This window comes from Danaus plexippus, chromosome 10 (genome assembly GCF_018135715.1).
Source record: "Danaus plexippus chromosome 10, MEX_DaPlex, whole genome shotgun sequence".
NCBI lineage: Eukaryota > Metazoa > Arthropoda > Insecta > Lepidoptera > Nymphalidae > Danaus > Danaus plexippus.
In genome coordinates this window covers 2,572,176-2,593,870 of record NC_083543.1, presented here as the reverse complement: position 1 = coordinate 2,593,870, position 21,695 = coordinate 2,572,176, and the positions used below count along the sequence as shown (strand labels likewise).

The 21,695-nt window shown below is 30.7% G+C and overlaps 2 protein-coding genes across 2 annotated transcripts; one reads left to right on the top strand and one right to left on the bottom strand.

The window, feature by feature from the left end:
- Window positions 1-510: 510 nt before the first annotated feature.
- Window positions 511-2,414, top strand: LOC116767125 (5-aminolevulinate synthase, non-specific, mitochondrial). The gene has a single exon (XM_032657310.2). The coding sequence runs from the start codon at window positions 771-773 to the stop codon at window positions 2,292-2,294; it is 1,524 nt and encodes a 507-aa protein (XP_032513201.1). The 5' UTR covers window positions 511-770; the 3' UTR covers window positions 2,295-2,414.
- LOC116767137 (pre-mRNA-processing factor 17) lies at window positions 2,410-21,683 on the bottom strand. The gene is made up of 11 exons (XM_061521486.1): window positions 21,385-21,683; window positions 21,022-21,295; window positions 19,987-20,146; window positions 19,600-19,715; window positions 19,177-19,280; window positions 18,190-18,297; window positions 17,571-17,679; window positions 16,968-17,122; window positions 16,338-16,471; window positions 15,573-15,794; window positions 2,410-2,605 (listed from the first exon to the last, which is right to left on the bottom strand). Exons 1-11 carry the CDS (start codon window positions 21,550-21,552, stop codon window positions 2,428-2,430), a joined length of 1,728 nt encoding a protein of 575 aa, XP_061377470.1. The 5' UTR covers window positions 21,553-21,683; the 3' UTR covers window positions 2,410-2,427.
- Between the last annotated feature and the right edge of the window lie 12 nt (window positions 21,684-21,695).

The following is a 21,695-nucleotide window of genomic DNA, read 5'->3' as shown; positions in this document are numbered from 1 at the left end:
ATTAACAAATAGAAACATAATTTAAGGAAGGGTCTACATAGTAAAAAAAAAAAATTCTTTAATTTATTTCCAAAAAAACGAAATAAACTTATTTCTGGAGGCTAAAGACACACAATTTTTATCCTAATAATGTCTATATTTATTTGTTGTCAAATAATTTTAGTATAAACTGATAACCTTAAAATGGTAATAAATAATGTTTAGAGAATTAAAATTAAAAATTGTATTGAAAATTAAGATACAAAAAATATGCAGATAAAATAATAATTCACTATATATATTTTGTTATCTTTCTATTATTTATTTGATCTTGATCGTAATTAAGAACCAAAAATTTATTATATACAAAAAAGTTACGTTTTTCAAAATAATTATTTTCGTTTTTGTATAACATTATTATAAAAGTATCACATGAAAAATTAACACGGTTTTTAAGAACAGACAGTTAGATATTGTTAAGTTGGTACAGCCCTAGTTGAAGTATCAATATTTTTAGTGGGCAACATTCATTCATTCGGAATCAAAATAAAAATTATACGTGGTGATTGGAGTAGAAGTGTACAACGTTTCCCAAACATAATCGATATGACGACAGACACTTTATAAATGAAGGCCGCTGCGATTTGAACCATTAGTCGAAAACCTTACACCTCCGAGACGTTCGGCTACAGTGGGAGCCAACGTTACACCATATCGTGACAATATTAAACGTACAACAGGTGTATATAATTGTGCAGTTTGTGTTTTACAAGTGTCATCGATTACATAAAATGCCCTGTCCGTTTTTAGGATCAATGAATCAAACCTTTTTAAGGAATTACAGCAGCGTACTGCTAAAGCAGTATGGAAACTACTGCCCTATACTTTCAAGAAACTTTCGCTCTCTGGGCGTAGATGAAACGAAATGCCCATTTATTCAAAAGAACTCCATTATTTCGGAAGCGCCTAAAGAAATGACTGAAGATATTGTAGACAGCGCTGCACCAACTTATCAATATGAAAATTTCTTTAGCAAACAGATCAATGCTAAAAAAAATGATTACTCGTATCGAGTATTTAGAAAGGTGTCACGACTGGCGGCCGAGGGCGCGTATCCGCAGGCATTGGAAGGGTCTGACAACCGTCGCGTGACCGTGTGGTGCGCCAACGACTACCTCGGAGCATCGCGTCACCCCGTTGTCCAGGATGCTGCAATTTCTGCCATTAGATCCTACGGAACCGGAGCGGGAGGCACTCGTAACATCGCTGGTAACTCACAGATGACTGAAAAACTAGAACATGAGATAGCCAAACTCCATAAAAAACCCGCAGCTTTAATATTTAGTTCCTGTTTCGTTGCCAATGATGCGACTCTCTCTACATTAGCGAAAATACTACCAGGATGTATCGTTTACTCCGACGCGGGTAACCATGCATCCATGATACAGGGAATAAGGAACAGCCGGGCTCCCAAACATATATTCAGGCACAACGACCCCACCCACCTTAGACAATTATTAGCCGAATCTCCTGCGGGCGTACCGAAGCTAGTCGTATTTGAAACTGTGCATTCCATGAGTGGAGCGATATGTCCCTTAGAAGAAATGTGTAACATAGCCCACGAGTACGGCGCCTTGACATTCGTAGACGAAGTCCACGCTGTGGGATTATATGGGAAGCATGGAGCAGGTATCGGGGAAGAGAGGGGAGTCGAAGATCATATAGACATCGTGTCCGGTACTTTGGGTAAAGCGTACGGTAACGTAGGCGGGTATATCGCGGGTTCATCACTCCTGATAGACACCGTTAGGTCTCTAGCGCCTGGATTCATATTCACCACGGCGCTGCCGCCTCCGATCTTGGCCGGGTCTTTAGCTGCGATAAGACTTCTAGCCAGCGAGGAAGGAAGATCGTTACGAGCGAAACATCAAGCTATCGTGCGCTATCTCAAGCTGTCGCTCCTGATCGCTGGTCTGCCGCAGATGCCGTCAGTGAGTCACATAGTCCCTGTACCCATCACCGGGGCGGACAAAGTAGCGTTGGTGGCGGAGTCCCTGATGAAGCGAGGCCACTACGTGCAAGCCATCAACTATCCGACGGTAGCCCGAGGAGAGGAGCGCCTACGTTTCGCTCCCGGCCCCTACCACACGCCGGGAATGATAGACAACCTCGTCACTGCCCTCATCGAGTCATTCCACGAGAACAATATTAGCTTTAACCAGTTCATGGTCAACGGAGCCTGTAGGGAATGCAGCATGGAGTATAAAGTAGATATCGCTTACGAGGAGCCCTACAAGTACCCGATAGCTGTATAAGTCGGACCGATGGCGAGACATTAAAAAGACAAAAAAAAAGTTAAATCGTTCACAAAGTTTATTTGACCTGTTATTTATGGTTCATTTTTATGTGTAGGGGAAATAAAAGATGGTATATTATGTATTGTATTATTTAATCCCAGTATTTGATGAGGCCGTCCCAGCCCGCGGTCAGGAGGCGGCTCGGCTCGTGGGGATGCCACAGAGACGAGATACAAACACCATCATGCGCTTTCCACTTCTTATAAAGCTTCGTTGTCTTCCAATCCCAGATATACGCCTTGCCGTCCGCGTCTCCCGACACCAGATAGCTATAACGAATATAACACGATTCAAATTTAGAACTCCATTTTATTCCAATATATAAAACCTATCTATTATAAAACTCTTTGGTGAAACTACCATATATAAATCGGTTCTTTATTATAATCACAATTTTTTAATTGTCATCATTATTTGCATTTTACTAATCTAATATTGTAATTTAATATACACACTTTAAAATGTTAACGAAGCTAATTATCATATAATGTAAATTCAATTACAAATAAATTAACAGACAATTGTTTAATAATATATGCACTTTATGAATTAAATCCATTTAATAGGTATATTTTATTTCCCGCAACATGAAACTTTATTATTAAAAACTTTAATTTCCTATTGACAAATTACGTTCTTGAAATCAAATGTAGAATAATAAATCACTATTAACATAATCTATCAAAACATATCGTAAATGGTCCCGTTCTTATAAAGAGGATATATTTAATATGGATGCTTTTCCCGCCTCAAGGGGGCTTGGCAACCGATCTATTAAATATATCGAGTCAAGGGGAACGGCGAAGGTCACGTGATTGTAGACACGAGATGCATTCAAAATAGGCTAAGTTACGTAACTACTATTACATTCACACTGATCATATTATATATATTAATAACAGATACTATATTCGTATAAAACAAACGAAATTCTATCGCGTTCTCATAAGCGTTCGTAATTCAAAATTATATTTAGAAAAGGTCGTATATCAAAATCAAGCCTAATAGAGTAATAAAGGGTATTAATATATAGAGAATTTAATAGAAATTTAATTATTAGGAAACGTTACCAGCCCTCAAAATTGTTCTTATATGCAAATGCTATATATGAAATCTCTCTCACATCCGTTCAGTAACTGAAAACAACGTAAAGCACAAAAGGATATCCACATACGAAAAAAAACATCTTTTCATAATGTAAATTATCGCAATAATTTAAGACCGATAATTATATTTTTATGCGCAAATATATGTGTACATTGCGTGGGTTTAATATTTTGGTAGCCCCGACCCATATACACTTAAATTAAAATTATAATATAGGATGCTGATATAATTTTTAAATTATTAAAAATTACATTTTGAATAATCGATTGTATTAATATAAAAAAAATCATATTAAATCTATGAGGAAAAAATGTTTGTACATATTGAATACAAAAATCATACAAATTAATCATCCTGTAAATACATCTGCAGGGTTCACGCCCGAAGTGTTACAAAAAAAATGTTTTAAATAAAACAATGTATAAAAATATTTCGGTCGCGTTCAAGAATAGAAGAACCACGAAGAATAAGGAACAGTGCCGTATTTACTTCGTCATAAATTAATAGCGACCTTCGATTGGAAATATTGTGAAATTTATACTAATTACTAATTGAATTTGATCAAATACCATTTTTGTATGGACTTCCTGATTTTAAGTTTTGAACTAATAAAGATATTTAACTACTAAATCATTAAAAGAAAAAATAATTGTTATACGAACTTGGAAGTAAATAAATTACTGTATAAATTAAGCAATATTTAGATAAAATAGAATTAACGTTTATAGAATTCTATACATAAACAACAAAATAAACTAATGAAAAAAGTGCTTATGTATTATTAAGTTAATTAATTCAATATTTTGATTTTTTTATAGCAACAATACGTAAATGTCTGCAGAAATAGATACAACAAAAACATAAATGTCAAAATTATGACGTCCGATAATGATATTTTTATAGAAAGAAAAAAATGACACGTTTTGAACTTTTCTCTGACGTTCGTGTCGAATTCTTTTTTCCCGCGCAAAAACAAAATGCACTGACATTTGACAGGCATAACCTTAAAAGTTCCGTTGTTGCACCATATTGCACATTTTTAGTATATTTTTATATTTAAATAATATAAAATGTTACGTTAAGAATTTATCTTAATAGATGGAATCACTTGTCTATGATATATCTAGATAAATAGATATCACAATAGTATTCGTTCATTCAAGTGCATGTGATAACACTGATAAAGCCATGAATGATACGTACCTAGATCCGGTTTTATAATTATTAAGCTAAACTTATTTCAACTTAATATATTTCTAAATTAAATCATGATTGGATGGTGGAATTTCAATCAACATTTTCATCAGAACATCACGTAGATGTAGATTATAAATTAATGGACTATTGTTTGCTTTATCTATGGCGCGAGCAACTTGTGATATTATTTTAAATTGACTTCAGTCCTTATAAGTCCAGTTTTGTCGGCATTCAAAATGGTTAACAATAGCTATTTGTATTAATATTATATTTTTATAGAAGAAATATTATATTATATAATCTATAAAATAATTTGGCACTGCGACGAAGATTAACATTTGGCTCAAACGTATAGCACGTGACATTTTATATTGCGGTAATTTCTATTCTAATACTCATACATAAGGTTCAAAATCGTTTAAAAATAATCTATCATACTTTATAAAGCTATATCACCAAGAGACGATTATTCTAAATTTAAATATAATTACTTCTTGAAATTATAACTTTATGTAAATGGAAAACTTTCATTGATAATATCATTAAAAAAAAAAAATTGGTAGACATATGCATACAAATTGTAGAGCCAAATATTATATGTTTTAGTACTTATACATAATAATTTAAAATAAAAGAATGTTTAACACTAAATGTATTATAAGTAAAAATTTATGTTACTTAGAAGGTTTCGGTAGTTCACTCAATCCATACTTATAGGACAACGAACCTTTTGTGATTCCATTCAGTGAAAACCTACATAATTTAGAATAAGTAGTTGACTGTAGTGTACTAATACTATACGATTACCAAAAGTTAGGACTCAGGATCGTCACACGTAATACGTACAGTTAAGAGTATAGGTAATAATAAGTTTGAAGAGGCGAACTGGTGATACACGAAAGAAAAAAGTTATCGCTCCCCTTTGGTTTTTTATAATTGAGAACGTGGGGGCATTAATAATGTCTTGAAGTATCGCTGTTTAAAGAGTTTATTCAAATAAAATATTTCATATCAATCTTAAGCGACACGCTTACCATTATTATGCATCAGTCGTAACACTACGCAGTGCATACGGAGCGTTACCAGTTTTCAGAGATTCCGACCACTTGTGATGCATTATGTGCTCCAGCAACGCTCAAAAAGTACTATCAATTTGGTGAAGGTTAAAATAATTTATAAGGAAAAGGAAGTTAGTAAATTTAGAAGAAGTTACGGTAATTGAAAGATTACATCTGGCACAAAAAACTGAACTTAAACAGTGCACCCTTTTTCAATAACACCCTGTATAATATAATTAAATAAATAATATGTAAATATGGTCTTATTATGTATATAGCTTTTTGTCATTTCCTATTTAGCGACTTCCGGATATAGCGCAGACGTAATACAGAATACTGGTAACTTCGAAGTTCGACGTCGTTTTAACCTAAATACATAGTGTATTATATATTGTGCCGTGTGTTGAAGAAATCTGTTATATTTTTTTTATAAAAAACCTTATAAATAATGATATCCAAGACTTTCTCGTGTGTTCATTCAAATAAAACTAATATTTTCTATTAGATTGAGATTAAGATTTAACTAAATACTCCCTACGTTTCCGTTAGTTTTCAGCAACCGTGATCACGGGGAGACAGATGATATTTTAAACATAAAAATCATACAACCAAAATTTTTTTTTTTTTGCAAATCTTATACACAACAAATTTTTCAACAAAACTTTTTTCATTTGTTTTCGTATTTCTTATAATTATTACCGTTGAGGTAATCACTACGCATGATTAAAATTTCCACCGCTTGTACCTTGTACTTGTATTATAACGACGTAAAAAACCTTAACAGCATATTATTTTAATATATATATATTATTATAACTAAAAGAATATTATAAATAACAGGTTTATAAAAATATATATACTAATATTGGTTAGTCGCTAAGAAGTTTCTTCATTGTATGTGAGCGTAGTCGCGGGCCGGTGATACGTTAATTCTTATTAAACGCCTCATTTAATATAAATCTTTTATTGAACGATTGTTTATCGACCGGCTCTAACCTGCGATCCGTTGCGTCACTGAACCTTGACGACCTCTATTTAATATTAAAAAAAATAAACATCAGCTTTCAATTCGTACATACATATTCCGATCATCCGGCTTTGCGTCTGAATTTTTTAAATTAATATTTTCATTGGAATTATTTTTAAACGGTGATTTAAAGTTTTTTATTCATAGAAGCGTTGATACATCTATTGGGAATATCATCAGGGATTTACTAAGAAGGGAATACAATAAACAGAATAAAAAAAATATTATGGATACTTTTTGAAATAGAGATAAAAATACACTCATGCTTGAGATATATTATAAAAAAGAAGATCTCTGTTTATTAAATTATAAACTATTAAACTAAATGGTTAGATTAGAAAAGAATTTATATAAGTGGGGTAGGTCAGGAGACATGACGTCAGCAGTGAACCGAAAAACACGCTATCAGCGACGTCATCAGGATTAAAGGAAAAGATAATAAATATGCATCATTAAAACTCATACACAAACGTATATATGTTTAAAAAGAACAAAAAGGTGAGGTTTTTTTGGCCAGTTCATAAATATTATAATATATTAATGCTTTTGTTTCCACTTTATAGCATTTCTTATTCATCATGGTTGTATAAAACAATTCTTAATGACTTAAATATCGTCAATATTCCGTGTCCACAAATCTGACTTGGTAACAAACATGCGATAGATTGTCAATTAAAATTATTGCGAAAAAAAAAAAAAAACAGCAAAGAAATTAAAATATGAAAAATTCCATTCAACACAAATTTGATAAGATATACTTATATATTTTAACGATACAATTATCACCTTCAGGTCGGCAGATTGATGTCTTTTAGTTCGTTATATAGAGGATATATAAATAAATTAATGAAAATGATGTAGTTTTATAGCGAGCGATAAAAAATATTACAGGCGTCCAGTATGACTAACACAAGTGTTTACTACGTACGAATCGTTTCCCGTTTATCATTTAATAATCTACGCTAATGCTATATGTGACTGACGGATGTTAAACTCTTAACACTCCGTTTAAAGTGTGTCGATGCGGACTTGGGGTAAGCTTACAAATACGTACATGAAAAATTTTCTGTTTTTGTTTAATATTTATGCAAACTTTTGCTTTTTAAATCACGTTTTTTTTTGTACTTATTAGCATTCGTTCAATAACAACCGTACATGAAATAATTTTGTTTTTAAAGTCTGGGTTTTGACTTATTTTCAGCACGCAGAGTTCGCTGATTGGATAAAATAAAATAAAAAAATAAGTTATTAAAAATTTTATGACAATTAAAAGTACTTTTACTTATATGTTGTGAAATAACAGGATTTTATTTTATATTATTAGTCCCGACAGACCTTGTCCAGTCACGACAAATATATAATTCAGGCCAGAGAGCTGGTGGGATATAATTCGTTTTTAAAACCATATAGTCCTGATTACAACAATAAAGCCCTTATTTCCGACAAAAGCAATAAAAATTATATGTACAACGTGACTTTAGAATTATGAAATTCACGTAGGTATACTTATATAGAAGGCGTGCGATCTATCTGAACAACTGATAGATAATTGTTATATCACTGACAGTTATTGAAAATATGCTTAGGAAGAAGTATTTTGATAAAAAAAAAACTTATGATAAAGGTAATTTTATATCTCCGCTAAATTTTCTTAATATTTTCTTTCATAAGAACCGTCTCCTCCTTCACAAACACAACAAGTTAAATCGGTCAAACGGTTCACGCGTGATGGGGTCTCACAGGGAATAGAGAGTCATATATATATATACTTAAATATAAAGGTAGATAATATTGACTTATTTAAATAGTATAATTTAGCTGTAATTACCGACCGTATTAACTTATTATACTTTCGTCTTACGTATTAAAACCTGCTATACTCTGGGATGACATTCAAGGAACAGAGATATTTAAAATCTTCTTTTAAAAGCATCTCATGCATGTACGTGCTTTCAACCATTTTTTGTGACACGCTCGATATTCGTATGTATTTGAATCGATATTAAATTCAGAATTTCAATAGTCTGGAGACGGTGCCGCTATTTGAATTGGTAAAACGTATGCTCTATAGAAAAAACAGTATAGAGATATACAATACATATGTATGTGGCGACCTATTTTATGATGTAGCGTTAACATGTCTGTCACAACTCACAAGTTTAGTTACACTAAATATCGTTTTGAGTCTTCATTACTGAGTCTTCGTAGATTATTGTAGTACATGGATATTGAATGAGAAACGGGAAACGGTTCGTATATAGTTAGACTATGAAGACTTGTGGTAAGCAATGAGGTTAGGAGTAAAAAAATTCATGCAAAAAGTTGGTTTGTCAACGATATATTTGGCTGTATTTATGTATGTCTTTGATTCGTGTCTCTGATTCGTGCAGAGTTTCCGTAAATAATAATAAAAAAACTTTTATTTAATTATAAATGATAAGATTAAATTTCTTGAAAAAAAAAAACAAATAAATATTCGTTCATTAATGAACTAGATTTTATTTAAATTACAATTTATTTTTATATCCAGATCGTATTTTATACAAAATGGCCTTACTTTTGCATTGATCTGTCAAAAATGACGCACGTAATATGACTGATAATACTGAGAATAAGAGCTTTTAGGAATATTAGTCGTCGCAACATCGGAACCAGGAGATGGAACTTCTTGATTCAGCATAAACAAACATATTATATTTTTCATAATATTTAATAAAACTTATGTACACTATGTAAAGTTATTGTCTTTCCAGCCAACGGATATTAACATTTAATGTAATTCAAGTAATTCACGTGCAAGGAGTTTTTATATTTTGACTTCGGAATTATTTCGCACATGATATGAACGGATTAAAATATATATATTTTTTAAGAACATTATACTCGCTGAATTAGAGGCTGTAGAATATTCTAGAGTTGCTGTTTTTTTTTCCGAGGTCGTACAAGATTGCCTGTCAAGCCGCCTTGACCCGATCACAAGGAGGTCTTATACAAGCTACCTGGAGCTCTACTTGTGTTGGATAATTAACTTAACTTGTAAATAATGATTTTAAATTATTATAATTAAACGAACTTCTCAAAGTCCATGGCCGTGATATTGAATATTTGTTTAGTTTATATTACAGTTTAATTTAATCCGATTTTTATAGTTTTTTTTAGACTTGGAACACTAATGTTTGTTTAAATGAAACTAGTATTTTTAAATGAAACTACGCGTGATTTATTTTTGTAAAAAACTACATACGAGATGCCTCGTCTGCCCGTGATCGCGGTTGCTGAAGTGACCGAAACGTCGGGAGTATCTCACTAATGTTTGTCTTTGATTTAAGTCCAGCTATTAGATTTATAGACATCTTTGTAACATTCTATCGTTTCATGAACACATTTTCGGAAGATGTAGATTTTTTTTGTTTTTTTTTACTCATTTATCGGATATTTGACATGAGGTTAGGGATCGCTTTAAATTTTTGTTTCGAATCTTCACAGATATATTACAAAATATATAAATATACTTATAATAAAGATATTAATTTCAACCTATATAAACTTTGAGTCTGTATATACTAAAAAATCTTTGCGACACTTCAAACGAAGCGTTTTGAGTTTTACATTTATCGACGACGAAAACTTCTCAGCATTCCATGGATTCACCGTGCTGGTGGCGGGTCCATCATTGCAGGGAGAGGAGCTTCAACAGTGCCTGGGACTTGCGACCCAGGTGCAGGTTTAAGGGGCCCCTATCTAACGCGCGTTAAACGCTCACCTCCACTATCCAAGCTCCTCTCTCTACTTAAATCTACGCTACATAGTAAGATTTATGAATGAAAAAGCGGATTTTCTGTGTAATGTGACTATACAAACTTGTTATAAAGTTAATAATGTATAACTATTTGCGAGTTCTAATTACGCCTTCGACTGACGTCTAACAATATAATAAAAAATATACATATATTTTCTTGTGCTGAACATATATGTGGAATATAAAAGCAAAGTTATAGTTATGTTACGCGGCGAAATAAGATTATATAAATGTTTATATATGCATATATTTTTATCGATTTTTGCTCTAAAACTATTTTAATAAAATTTTATCAAACTGAATCACATAAAGAAACTTTAAGTATTAATTGAACAGTGAACTTAACGATTATATTTGCAAACGTGATGCATATACTATAGCAATAATTTGGTGCAACGCTAACACTCTGCTGGACAGTTATTAACTAAACATTGCTAAGACACAAAACAAGGAGAGCGAATTTAAAGACAAGAAAACCGCATTTAATCGGTAGATCCGCTGCGAGTTACGATGCCACAAACAGACATACAAACTGACATACAACTTATAACACTTCTCTTTGTAATCGTAAGTTGAAAACACTTTAAAAATATTCCAATACAGAATAATATTTATTACGGAACAAAATAAATAGATTATATTCTGTATTTCTCGGAAGTTATTCAATCGGAAAACTTACCACAAACTCGCATTAACATACCAAATACGGAGCGTTACGAGTTTTTTATCATAAATGTTGGCACGTTGTATTAAACATTGTATTAACGTTGGTTAAGTTATTAAAATCGGTAAACGATTCGTGTGTAGTGTGACCATACTAACTAGCAACTCGTACTAAGCATAACATTACTAAGTAGCACAATATTACTCGTACTAAGGAACGCCTTGAAACCAGTTTCGAATTATTACTAGCTATACGATTTGTTAATACGTAAGTTTATTGAAATCCGGTTAAAATATTCCAAACGTTATAACATTATGTTAATCGTTTTAACTACTTTGTTTAATTCCGATACCTACTGTTTGTAGAAAATACTAAATACGACACTTGTTTTTTTTTTTTTTGTATTCTTTGACTTTGTTCTTATCAAACGTATGTTTTGTTATTGAATAATATAAAACTGTAAATATATATTAACACTACACATGTTACTTTTTGTTTTGTGACTTGCAAAAAATTAATATGAAGATTGTGTCCAGACAATATTAGGTTTGCCGAAATGTCACGTATCTTTCTTTCCACAGATAATGTCAATCGTTACATTGTGGCTTTAAACACAGCGAACATGTTATAAATATATTTTTTGTGGCGTTCATTTTGATACGGTTTCTACGTAGATAGGTTCAATTCAAAATCTGTGGCTTATAGGAGAGAATAGTTTGGATTCAACACGCCCTAGAAATAGTTCTATGACAAATAATAATTATATTCTTTCTAAATTAATTTAACTATTAAAGTGTTTATTATTCATTTAAATGAAACTAATATTTTTCGGCTAAACTACGCGTGATTTATTTTGGTAAAAAACTACATACTCCCGACGTGTCGGTTACTTTTCAGCAACCGTGATCACGTGTTTATTATTCAAATTACACATACTTTATTGTTCTGCTTTTTCTGGAAAAAACTAGTGTAGGACTCGCCAAAGTAATTTTGTGTCTTATCCTAAAAGGTTGGTAACTTTATAGTTAAATCACTCGCCCAGAGAAAGTGTCACGTGACGGACACAGTCGGTTACGACTTACGTCATGTTTGATTGTACTCCGAATGTTTTGTAATGTCAAACGAAAACATTAAATGAATTTAATTCCGAGTTTTAATAACTCTTCATATATGTGTTAATATTTATATAATGAAATATAAAACTTTTTTTTTAGTTTTTGGTCCATTGGTATCTATTTGCGTATTGTTTACAAAATGGCGCGTAAAATAATACGATCACGAGTATATTTTTAAAGGCGTTATATTTTGAGAATCAAACCTACTTCATTCAGCTCATAAGATTTTTTTAAAATATTGTTTAAGTTATGGCTGTATGAACATATTTTTTTAAAAATAAAGTGGATAATGAATCAATCTCTTTCATCCTGATAGTAGGTGAAAATTCAGTTAAAAGCCTATCCACAGCTTTGAGGACACCAAAATTGTAGGTATAAATCTTTAATTATTTAACTCAATTTAACATTTCAGCTAACAGCTACTAATGCATTTGAGAAGTGAAGTCGTGAGAAATCTCTATATGCATCAACAAGTATACAAGATATACGTTTTATCACGATAAATACTAAATAGCTTATTGTTGACAACTGAAATGACATTATCTTTGCGATTAACAAATAAATGCGATATACCTTCTACAGTTGTTTTCGCGTAGATCAAAACTCTGTAAGATTTATATTGAATTACCTCAATTTTATTTTTTAAAAGCTTTTTAGCTTAAAAAAAATATAAGAAATACGTTTTATATGAAGTTATTAAAGTTTTGAGAAACAACGATTTATTTTTTGTTGTTTTTTTTTTGTCACATTAATAAACTTTTTCGATATATCAAACGAAAGGGACATTTTTTCGGGTATTAGCTAGTTAATAGAACATAAATTTAATCTTTTTTTATAGGGTAAAAATTTATCAAATATAAAAGGAAAACGAAAAAGTATGAAATTAATTTAATATTAATTAAGGTGTAATAATACTTACGCGAAATCTCACAGCTTAAAAAGAAATATAGATTAGATAAATATCAAAAAAAACGTGCCAAATATGATATCCTTAAAATTCATATTTAATGTTAAACAAAACCTTTTTCATATCACAGCTGTATATCCGATTCCGTTGACATGACGTTTGTTACCTAGAATCTAGACGGCAGCACGGGTTCGCCATTTTTATTTTTATTACCGTCCATACAGTTCAATAATATGCGATCCTAATAAAATAAAATTTATTCACATTGTCATTTATCATTTAAAAATAACCATTATTATCGAATGACACATTACGTAATGGGCGCCAAGTGAGAGCGTCGCCACATCAAAGATAATATTTTTAGCAAATTGACAGCATATCGTCTAGTTGTTTAACCTAGATTATGTATTTATTTAAATTTTCATTCAACTAATAGCTTGGTTCGGTGACCACGATTATAAGATTATAGTAAATATAAGAATAACCTTATTAGTACGTAAAAGAGGTTTTAAGAAAATCGTTTTTGAACACTTTCATCCTATACTGTCCCGTTTTTTTTAGACATGGATATTTTCAAAAAAAATTATGGACGTGTCACTGAATCTATTTATTTAAATTTTTTCATGAATAAGAATATATCAATATATATAAGTAATATATAAAAAGTCCATTATTATACAATCTGTATATCAAGTAGCAAAAACCAATGTAAAGACATTAACATAGATAAATATTTAAACACACTCAACAGAGAGTAATTATCGAGTATTAAAACACGGATAAGTCGTCTGACCGTGTTATACGTCAAATGCTTTCCACGCTACAAACGAGGCTCAAGAAATAAGGTTGTATCAAATTTTAAAAATCTTCCTCTTTTTTATTATTATGTTCATAATATGTATACGTTACTTTGAAATGAAGAGCTGTATAGCGCGTATGAAATAAAAAATAATGAAAAAGTTTTAATGTCGCGGATGACGTATGTTGTGCACCTTTAAGGCCTATTTTTAAAAAGAAAATTTAATTTGTTATCGACATTCCAAAGCAAACATAATATATACATATGAATAAAAATAATATATGTATACATTTTTTTACATGAGCATAGTTTATATGTCAATAAAATAAACGCAATATATATATTTTTAATATATGTCTCACAGATTATTTTAAGTTTTAAAACAATAACAGACATTCTGTTACATAAATGTTAACGATTCCACGAGAAAAATAATTAAAAATTTATAAATAAATAAATTAACATTTTTATATCACCAAATAAAGTAGCCAAAAGGTAAAAATTAATACAAAAATAATATAATGAAAGATAATGTCAACAAAAAACGTCATTAAGTATCAACATTAAGGTCAAAACATTAACCGAGTCCGTGTGAACTAGCAGAACAAATTAAATATTTTTTTTTTAAATAAAAAAAATATACATATATATAATTCCTATATAATGAACATATGCACGACGAGATTTCTCGTAAAATTTTTTGTTTAAACTTATTTGTAATGTATGGCAACACTGACGGTTATTAAGAATTGATTATTAAATGTTACTAGAACATTACATCACCACTATTAATTCTGATAAGAATTTTATAAAACTCAGTTAAAATAATATATATATATATATATATATATATATATATATATATATATAATGTATGTCACAATAATATTACTTTTATAGTTTTTTAATTTATATTTTTTTATAAATAATTAAATTCCAAAAATAGTTCGCATTACTTAATAAAATGCAGATTCGTTCTTAAACAATATCTGCGGATGCTTAAGTGAAAGGTGATTTAATTTCGAAATGACACTGTCGTATCGTAAATCGTAATGCTGGAGAACGTAACGAGCTTCGTGAGACGTGTACCGACATCTATATTTCGTTTTCTGAATTAATTTGACCTTTACCATATGTCGTGATGAAGCGACATCTAGTTTACTTCACTGGACTGTTTTGACATTATACGAATAGTAGCGACATCTATATTCCATTTTTAAATTGTTTGTTTTAAAAAATGTTACATTGAAAAAAGTATATATGTACTATACACTCCATTTTGTTTTTATTAAGTGAAATCTTATATGTGCTAGTGACCTTATCAATATTAATTTCGTGTATCGTTAGTTTAGTGCTAAAACTAATAGGTTACGAACTCTAATGAAAAAAGTTTTCCTCGATAACAACCTCATCTCACTAAAACTATTGAAATATAAAATCATTTTGACGTTTCGTCGTCACGATATTCCTCCACTAGTACAATTGTTATAATGAAGGTAGTCCTTAAAAATATTTTTCCCAAACAATACCAATGCCTTATATTATGTATGTCTTGAGTCATACCTCATATCTGGTGAAAAGTCCACACTGCAAGCGTACCCGGCAACCATATGTCCGGTGAAAGTCTTCTTCCTGTTCATCTTGAACCTGTTCAGCGCTGAGAAGACCACAACTTTATTGTCCATCGACTGACAAGCCAGCCATTTGCCGTTTGGCGCCGCAGTCACCGCTGGTAGGGAATGCATCGATGGGTCCGCTATATACTTCATGTCAACCGGGATGTCCCTGGGAACAGATCATGATTATCAGCAAAGTTTATACGATAATTTATAGAAGAACTTTATGCGAAATATCTGCTAATAGACATAATAGATAGATAATAACGGGCCGGTCCCAGCACTGGCCCACTCTTCCGGTGACGCTGTGGAAGCCGCAGGGCTAACACTATTACTTATATCAAAAAAATATAAGGATAATAATTTTCTTCAATAATATTAATACTAATTGGTACTGGGTAGTTTTTAAAGAGGTTTTTGTTTCTGTCTTATTCATAATATAATTCGTGACAGTATTAGAGAATAATTATTAAAGTACTGTATGTATGAAGCTTTAAAACTTTATCAATACAAAACATAAATTATTCCCTAATCCCAAAAAAAAATATTGTAGATAATTTTCTCTGTTTCTTAATTAGATCAAAATAATAAACCCTAATGTATTATAATATATACTATATACTTTATACATACATTGGCTGAATACAGTGCACATTCGTGTAGATGAATGTAACAAATAAAAAAAAATAAAGTAGTATAATAATCGTCTCACCACTCCCAGACCCTCAGACTTTTGTCGTCGGAGGTGGTGACGAAGCGTCTGTTGTCATCCACGAAGGTGATAGTGTTGACAGCGCCCAGGTGACGGTCATACTCCTGAACTATCTCACCGCTACGAGTGTCCCACTGTGATTAATATAGCATTATAGAGGACTAATATAATAATAATAAAAGTTTCTTATTTTGCATAGTTGGTAATATTGTCAATGAAATTCTAAAAATGAGTCACAGATATCACCTAAACTATATTCAGTTTGCACTCCTGTGAAGGAGAGTAAGGTTATAGTTTTAAAAGATAATGAAGTTACTGTCCATGAAATAGAAACTGTCATATAAAAGTACATTAATATATATTTAATTGTCAATGAAATTAAACATGTTTTATTGTCATTATTTTCTTCAGTCTTTGAATACCTTTAAAATACCAAACCGGCCAGTACACACTGTAGGAACTTTGGTTAAGGCAATAATATTATATACTATTGATAATTTATGACATTATTGTATCTTATACTTAAACTTATTTGTTTCTTTAATATAATTTAAAAAATCACTAACCAATCTTTATAACCAGAAAAAAAATTCCTCTTAAATGATTATTGTACTAAAATCAAACACTTACACATATAATTTTTTTATCTGAGGTTCCGGCAACGATGAGGTGTTGTTTGTCCTCGTCCGGGTTGAACTTCACACAGTACGGGACCTTCCTGGAGGTGAACCGGGACACACAGTCACCGGTCTCCGTGTCCCATAACTTGATGTATCGATCATATGCTAGACAAATAAAATAAATATATATTTTTCATCAAAAAGGTTTTATACTTTATGTAAAAAATATACACATTCTTATTTGCTTAATCAAAAAAGGATTTAATGTAAAGAAAAAAATTCTTTCTTATCTGGTTAACTCATAAGGTTTCAATGTTAATGAAAATAAGAAATATAATAAAATTATATTTTTAATTCTTCAATATTACTAAACTAACTTTTATTTATATATCACACAACAATTTAAGAATCATATGACAAATCTAACTAGAGCTCTTTTATTTTCAACTCTTTATACAAAATTATCACAGTCACCATGACCAGATTTTTAAGAAATATTTAACACTAAAATATCCTACCAACACTCAAATTCTTTTTTATTTTTAGATCTAAACGAATAGCTAAGTATTTTTTTGTTTATATTTTTATATTAGATAAAAATTCTGGAACTTACCAGCTGACAAGAAATGTGTGCCAGTATTATTGAAGTTGACATCTCTAACCGCCTGTCTGTGACCAAAGTATGTTCTTATACAACGACGATCACCATACACCTCCCAGATCTAAAACGACCACAGATAACATTAAAATAATGATAAAAAAAATATCATTAAAAAGGATTCATATGAATCCCTTTTAATGGATTTAAAAAAATATTTCTTTCTATATAGAAAGGAATAAAAATATTAAGTAAATAATATACTTGCAGTATTGATGTACTAAAATATGGTATTAATATTTTTTATAAACATAGGTATATCCTTTTAAACTGGACGATATAGGATGTTGACTATATATAAATGTGAAGTGACTAGGAAGAGCTAACACATGTCTCATTATGTGGATAAAATAATGTGAACCAATATTTAATATCACTAACATATGAAAATTCATGAATGTAATAATCTGACCATAGATAATATAATAGCAATTAATATATACAAGTCTAAATAAACTATGACCAGTCTAGAACATAATATGTAGCTGTTTGGAAGTTAATAGAAAATTTTGAAATGTCGTTGCATATACGAAGATTTACCTTAGATTAAGATTAATCTAATTTAGAGATTTACCTTTGCCCTGCAATCCATAGCGGCTGACAACATGAGGTGAGCTGTACGAGGAAACCAACGAACAGCGGATACACCCTTGGTGTGACCCTTCCACGTGAATATATGAGCCTGGAATTTATCGAAGACAATTAATTTCTATATCTATGAAAGGACAAATTATATGACCTATTAAATAAATACATTGAATTCTAACCCATTTGATAGATTTTAAATCTCAAAGAAAATAAAAATGTATATATTAATTAGATCAAAGTATTACTTACGTAACGTAAATACTACATTATTGAGTATTTAGTAATGGCAACAATTATTTATTTATTTCGGTAATCCTACTGTGATTATAGTAATGACATTATAAAATATAACAACACTAAGACCAATACAGGATTACACAGATACAGTAAAAGTAAATATAAACGTATCTTGAGTATTAATTAATCACGAATCACAATACTAATTAGCAAGACTGTTCGTTGTGTATGTGCGAATGTGTGAGTGTGTGTGAGTATGCGTGGGTGTGTGCGTGTGCATGTGTAGTTGTGTGTATGCATTTGTGTTTTAATAATAAATTAAGATGTAGCTTTTTTTTTAAAAGCCTTTTTAAATTCCGATTTCTCAATATTAATTATGTCTAAGTGAAAATAAGTCGTTATGGGTAGTGGCTACACAATTTACTAAGCAGTTGCTTCCATATTTTATGCTCATCGGCAGAGTATTGAATAATGCTGTCCGACGATTTGGTATTCGAAAATGTAACATGGATAACAGTTCAATGCATTCTAATTTGTTGGACAAAAGTGAACAAAACATCATTATATCATAGTGCTTGCGACATAAATTATATATGTATATATATGGAACTGTCCTTAATTGATAAAAAATATTAAAAATAATAGGCATTGAGAATTCTTTCTAACTTTGTTAGACCACACGGCACTCATGAGAGTTGAAAAACGAGAGTATAATGTAAATTGTTATAAAACATACTTTCGGTAGGAAACATTTGTCTGGTGGTGTGTCACTGCGTAATTGTGTTTCACTTCTCGGAGCCTCAATCCAGGATCGGCCCATATAATCCGTTCCTTTGTCAACTGAAAGTTAGATAATTCATGTTTACACAACCATCTTAATAAAAAATATCAATTTTGTAAACTTTTGTGAAATCTCATCAAATGTAATATTTTTTTATTAATTGCAATATTTTTTTACTTTAGTTAGTAGCAACACTTAAGAATATATTTTATCTGTAATAGCTTTGCATATCTAACATCTGTTTAAAATTATTGTTTTTTCACAACAAAATACTTATTTTTTATTTGTGTTAGTGCCAACACTTTAGTATATATTTTATAATCTGTACTAGCTTTTGTTTGTACAACATATATTTATAATTATTTTGCTTTAACTCACTATGGAATATAGATTTCTCCTCCAAAGGCTGATCATCAACAACCTTCCCTTTCTTCTGTCTCTTTGCTAGAATTTCTTCGATTTCCTTTGCTTCGTCGCCTTCTGGTTTTAATATTCTAAAAAAAATTTAATACTTATGAAACATAAATTTATATTGATTTACCTATATATAAAATCTATTAGCTTTGCATAACTATCTATAGACAATTCATTCAGACATTCATTCATGACTTACTCTGATTATAATGAATTAGTTAAAAAATCACAAATTCATCATCAAAAATAAATTTATCTTAAAACATATACAAATAAAATAAAAAAATAACTTCCTTCTACTTTATATTCAATCAGTTGTTTAAAAATTATATGTATTTATTATTATTATACCTCTTTTCTCCTTCATATCCACCCCAGGGACCGAGGAATCCTGTTATATCTTCAGGGTTGTCATTTCTCACTCTTTTTTTCTTATCTAAAGGCCTCTTCTTAATATTTTCAAACACCGTTTTCCCCTCTGATTCCTCAGGCGCAGCAACCATGGCTGAGACTGCAAAAGAATTTAAAAAATAAACATCATATTATACTATGATAACAAACTAGTGAGTGACATAAAAAAAATCTATTATATTAATTTTATAAAATACTAAGTACTAGCCCTGGCTTCGCACGGTCTTTTTACAAAATAATATAAAATAGCCTATTTAATTTTGAGAATTATGAAACTTATATTATGATAACTTTCAAATGGGACGCCCGTTTTAATGATTTAAAAAGTAATTTACAGATACTGATGTAGGCTTGAAAAGGAAGTAATTTGTTTTGATAAGACTTAAACCGTATTTATGTAAATAGTTTTCCAATAAAAGCTTTAGGAATGCCAATTTTTAGAAGTTGTAAAATGGATATAGTATGTTATCCTTAAGGTATAGACATATGCCAACGCAGACTTTTCTATAGACCTATATAAGATACACAATTCCACCATATATATATTTTTTTATATCTCAAAGACTTAAGGCAGTGTTTTCGTTAAAAGCTCTCAGACGGCTCATGTTTTCCCTACATCTTCAACAAATATTGTTAATGTACACACATAAATACAAAAACTTAACAAATTATATACTAAAACCTTCCTCAAGAATCACGCTATCGAATGGTGATAACTGCTTGATAATCGGTGCAGTAGTTTTTCCGTTTATTACGAACAGACAGACAGACAGACGCGGCGAGGGACTTTGTTTTATAATATGTATTGATTTAAGATGTTTTTATTCTAAATTCAAATAAAATAGCCAAAAAGGTTTTTACAAAAAGGCTTAATATTGTATTGCTTAATATTCCAGTTACATACTTAACAGATTATATATAAATTTGCAGTAACATTAAAAAAATAATTGAACCAACCAATACTGATGTACTCACCTACAACAGATTCTCCCTTCTCATTGACGATGGGTTCTGTAGATGGATCAACGGCATAGCCATAACTTGTGAAAGTTCTTCTTTGATTCTCAAACTGGAATTCACTAAGATGCGCCTTTTCAACATAACCTGACAGCATGTTCCTTGTAGCCCTCATTTGTTGTGTTTGAAAAGGATTCTCAGGACCATATGTTGGTGCAAACAGTTCCTCATATTTTGGATTATGTGTTAACTCTTTATTATTATGTACTAAAACTCTGGAGTCTTCATTATTCTGAAAAAAAATGTATTGGACATGTTTCGAAAGTTTTTGGATATATAGATAATTTTATTTGTAAAGGTTAAGATATATCGTTTAGTTACCGTTGGTACCACTACAGGCGCCGCGCATATTTGCAATGTTTTAGCAACGGAGAGTTCGGGATCAACAGGTTTTAAATGCGTCAACAAAGTTTCATTACTGTGTTCTTTTTGCGGTTCATCATCCCCTTCGTCTTCGGAACTACTGCCATAGTTTTTAATATTTAACATTTTTGACAGTTACTCATAAACACATAATAATAACTTTATAAATATTAGAGAGATCAATCAAAAGTTAAAATACTAGTGTTGTAGACAGTAAAAGTAAGAAGAATACGCATCACATTGACACACTTGACAAATAGTTTATATCA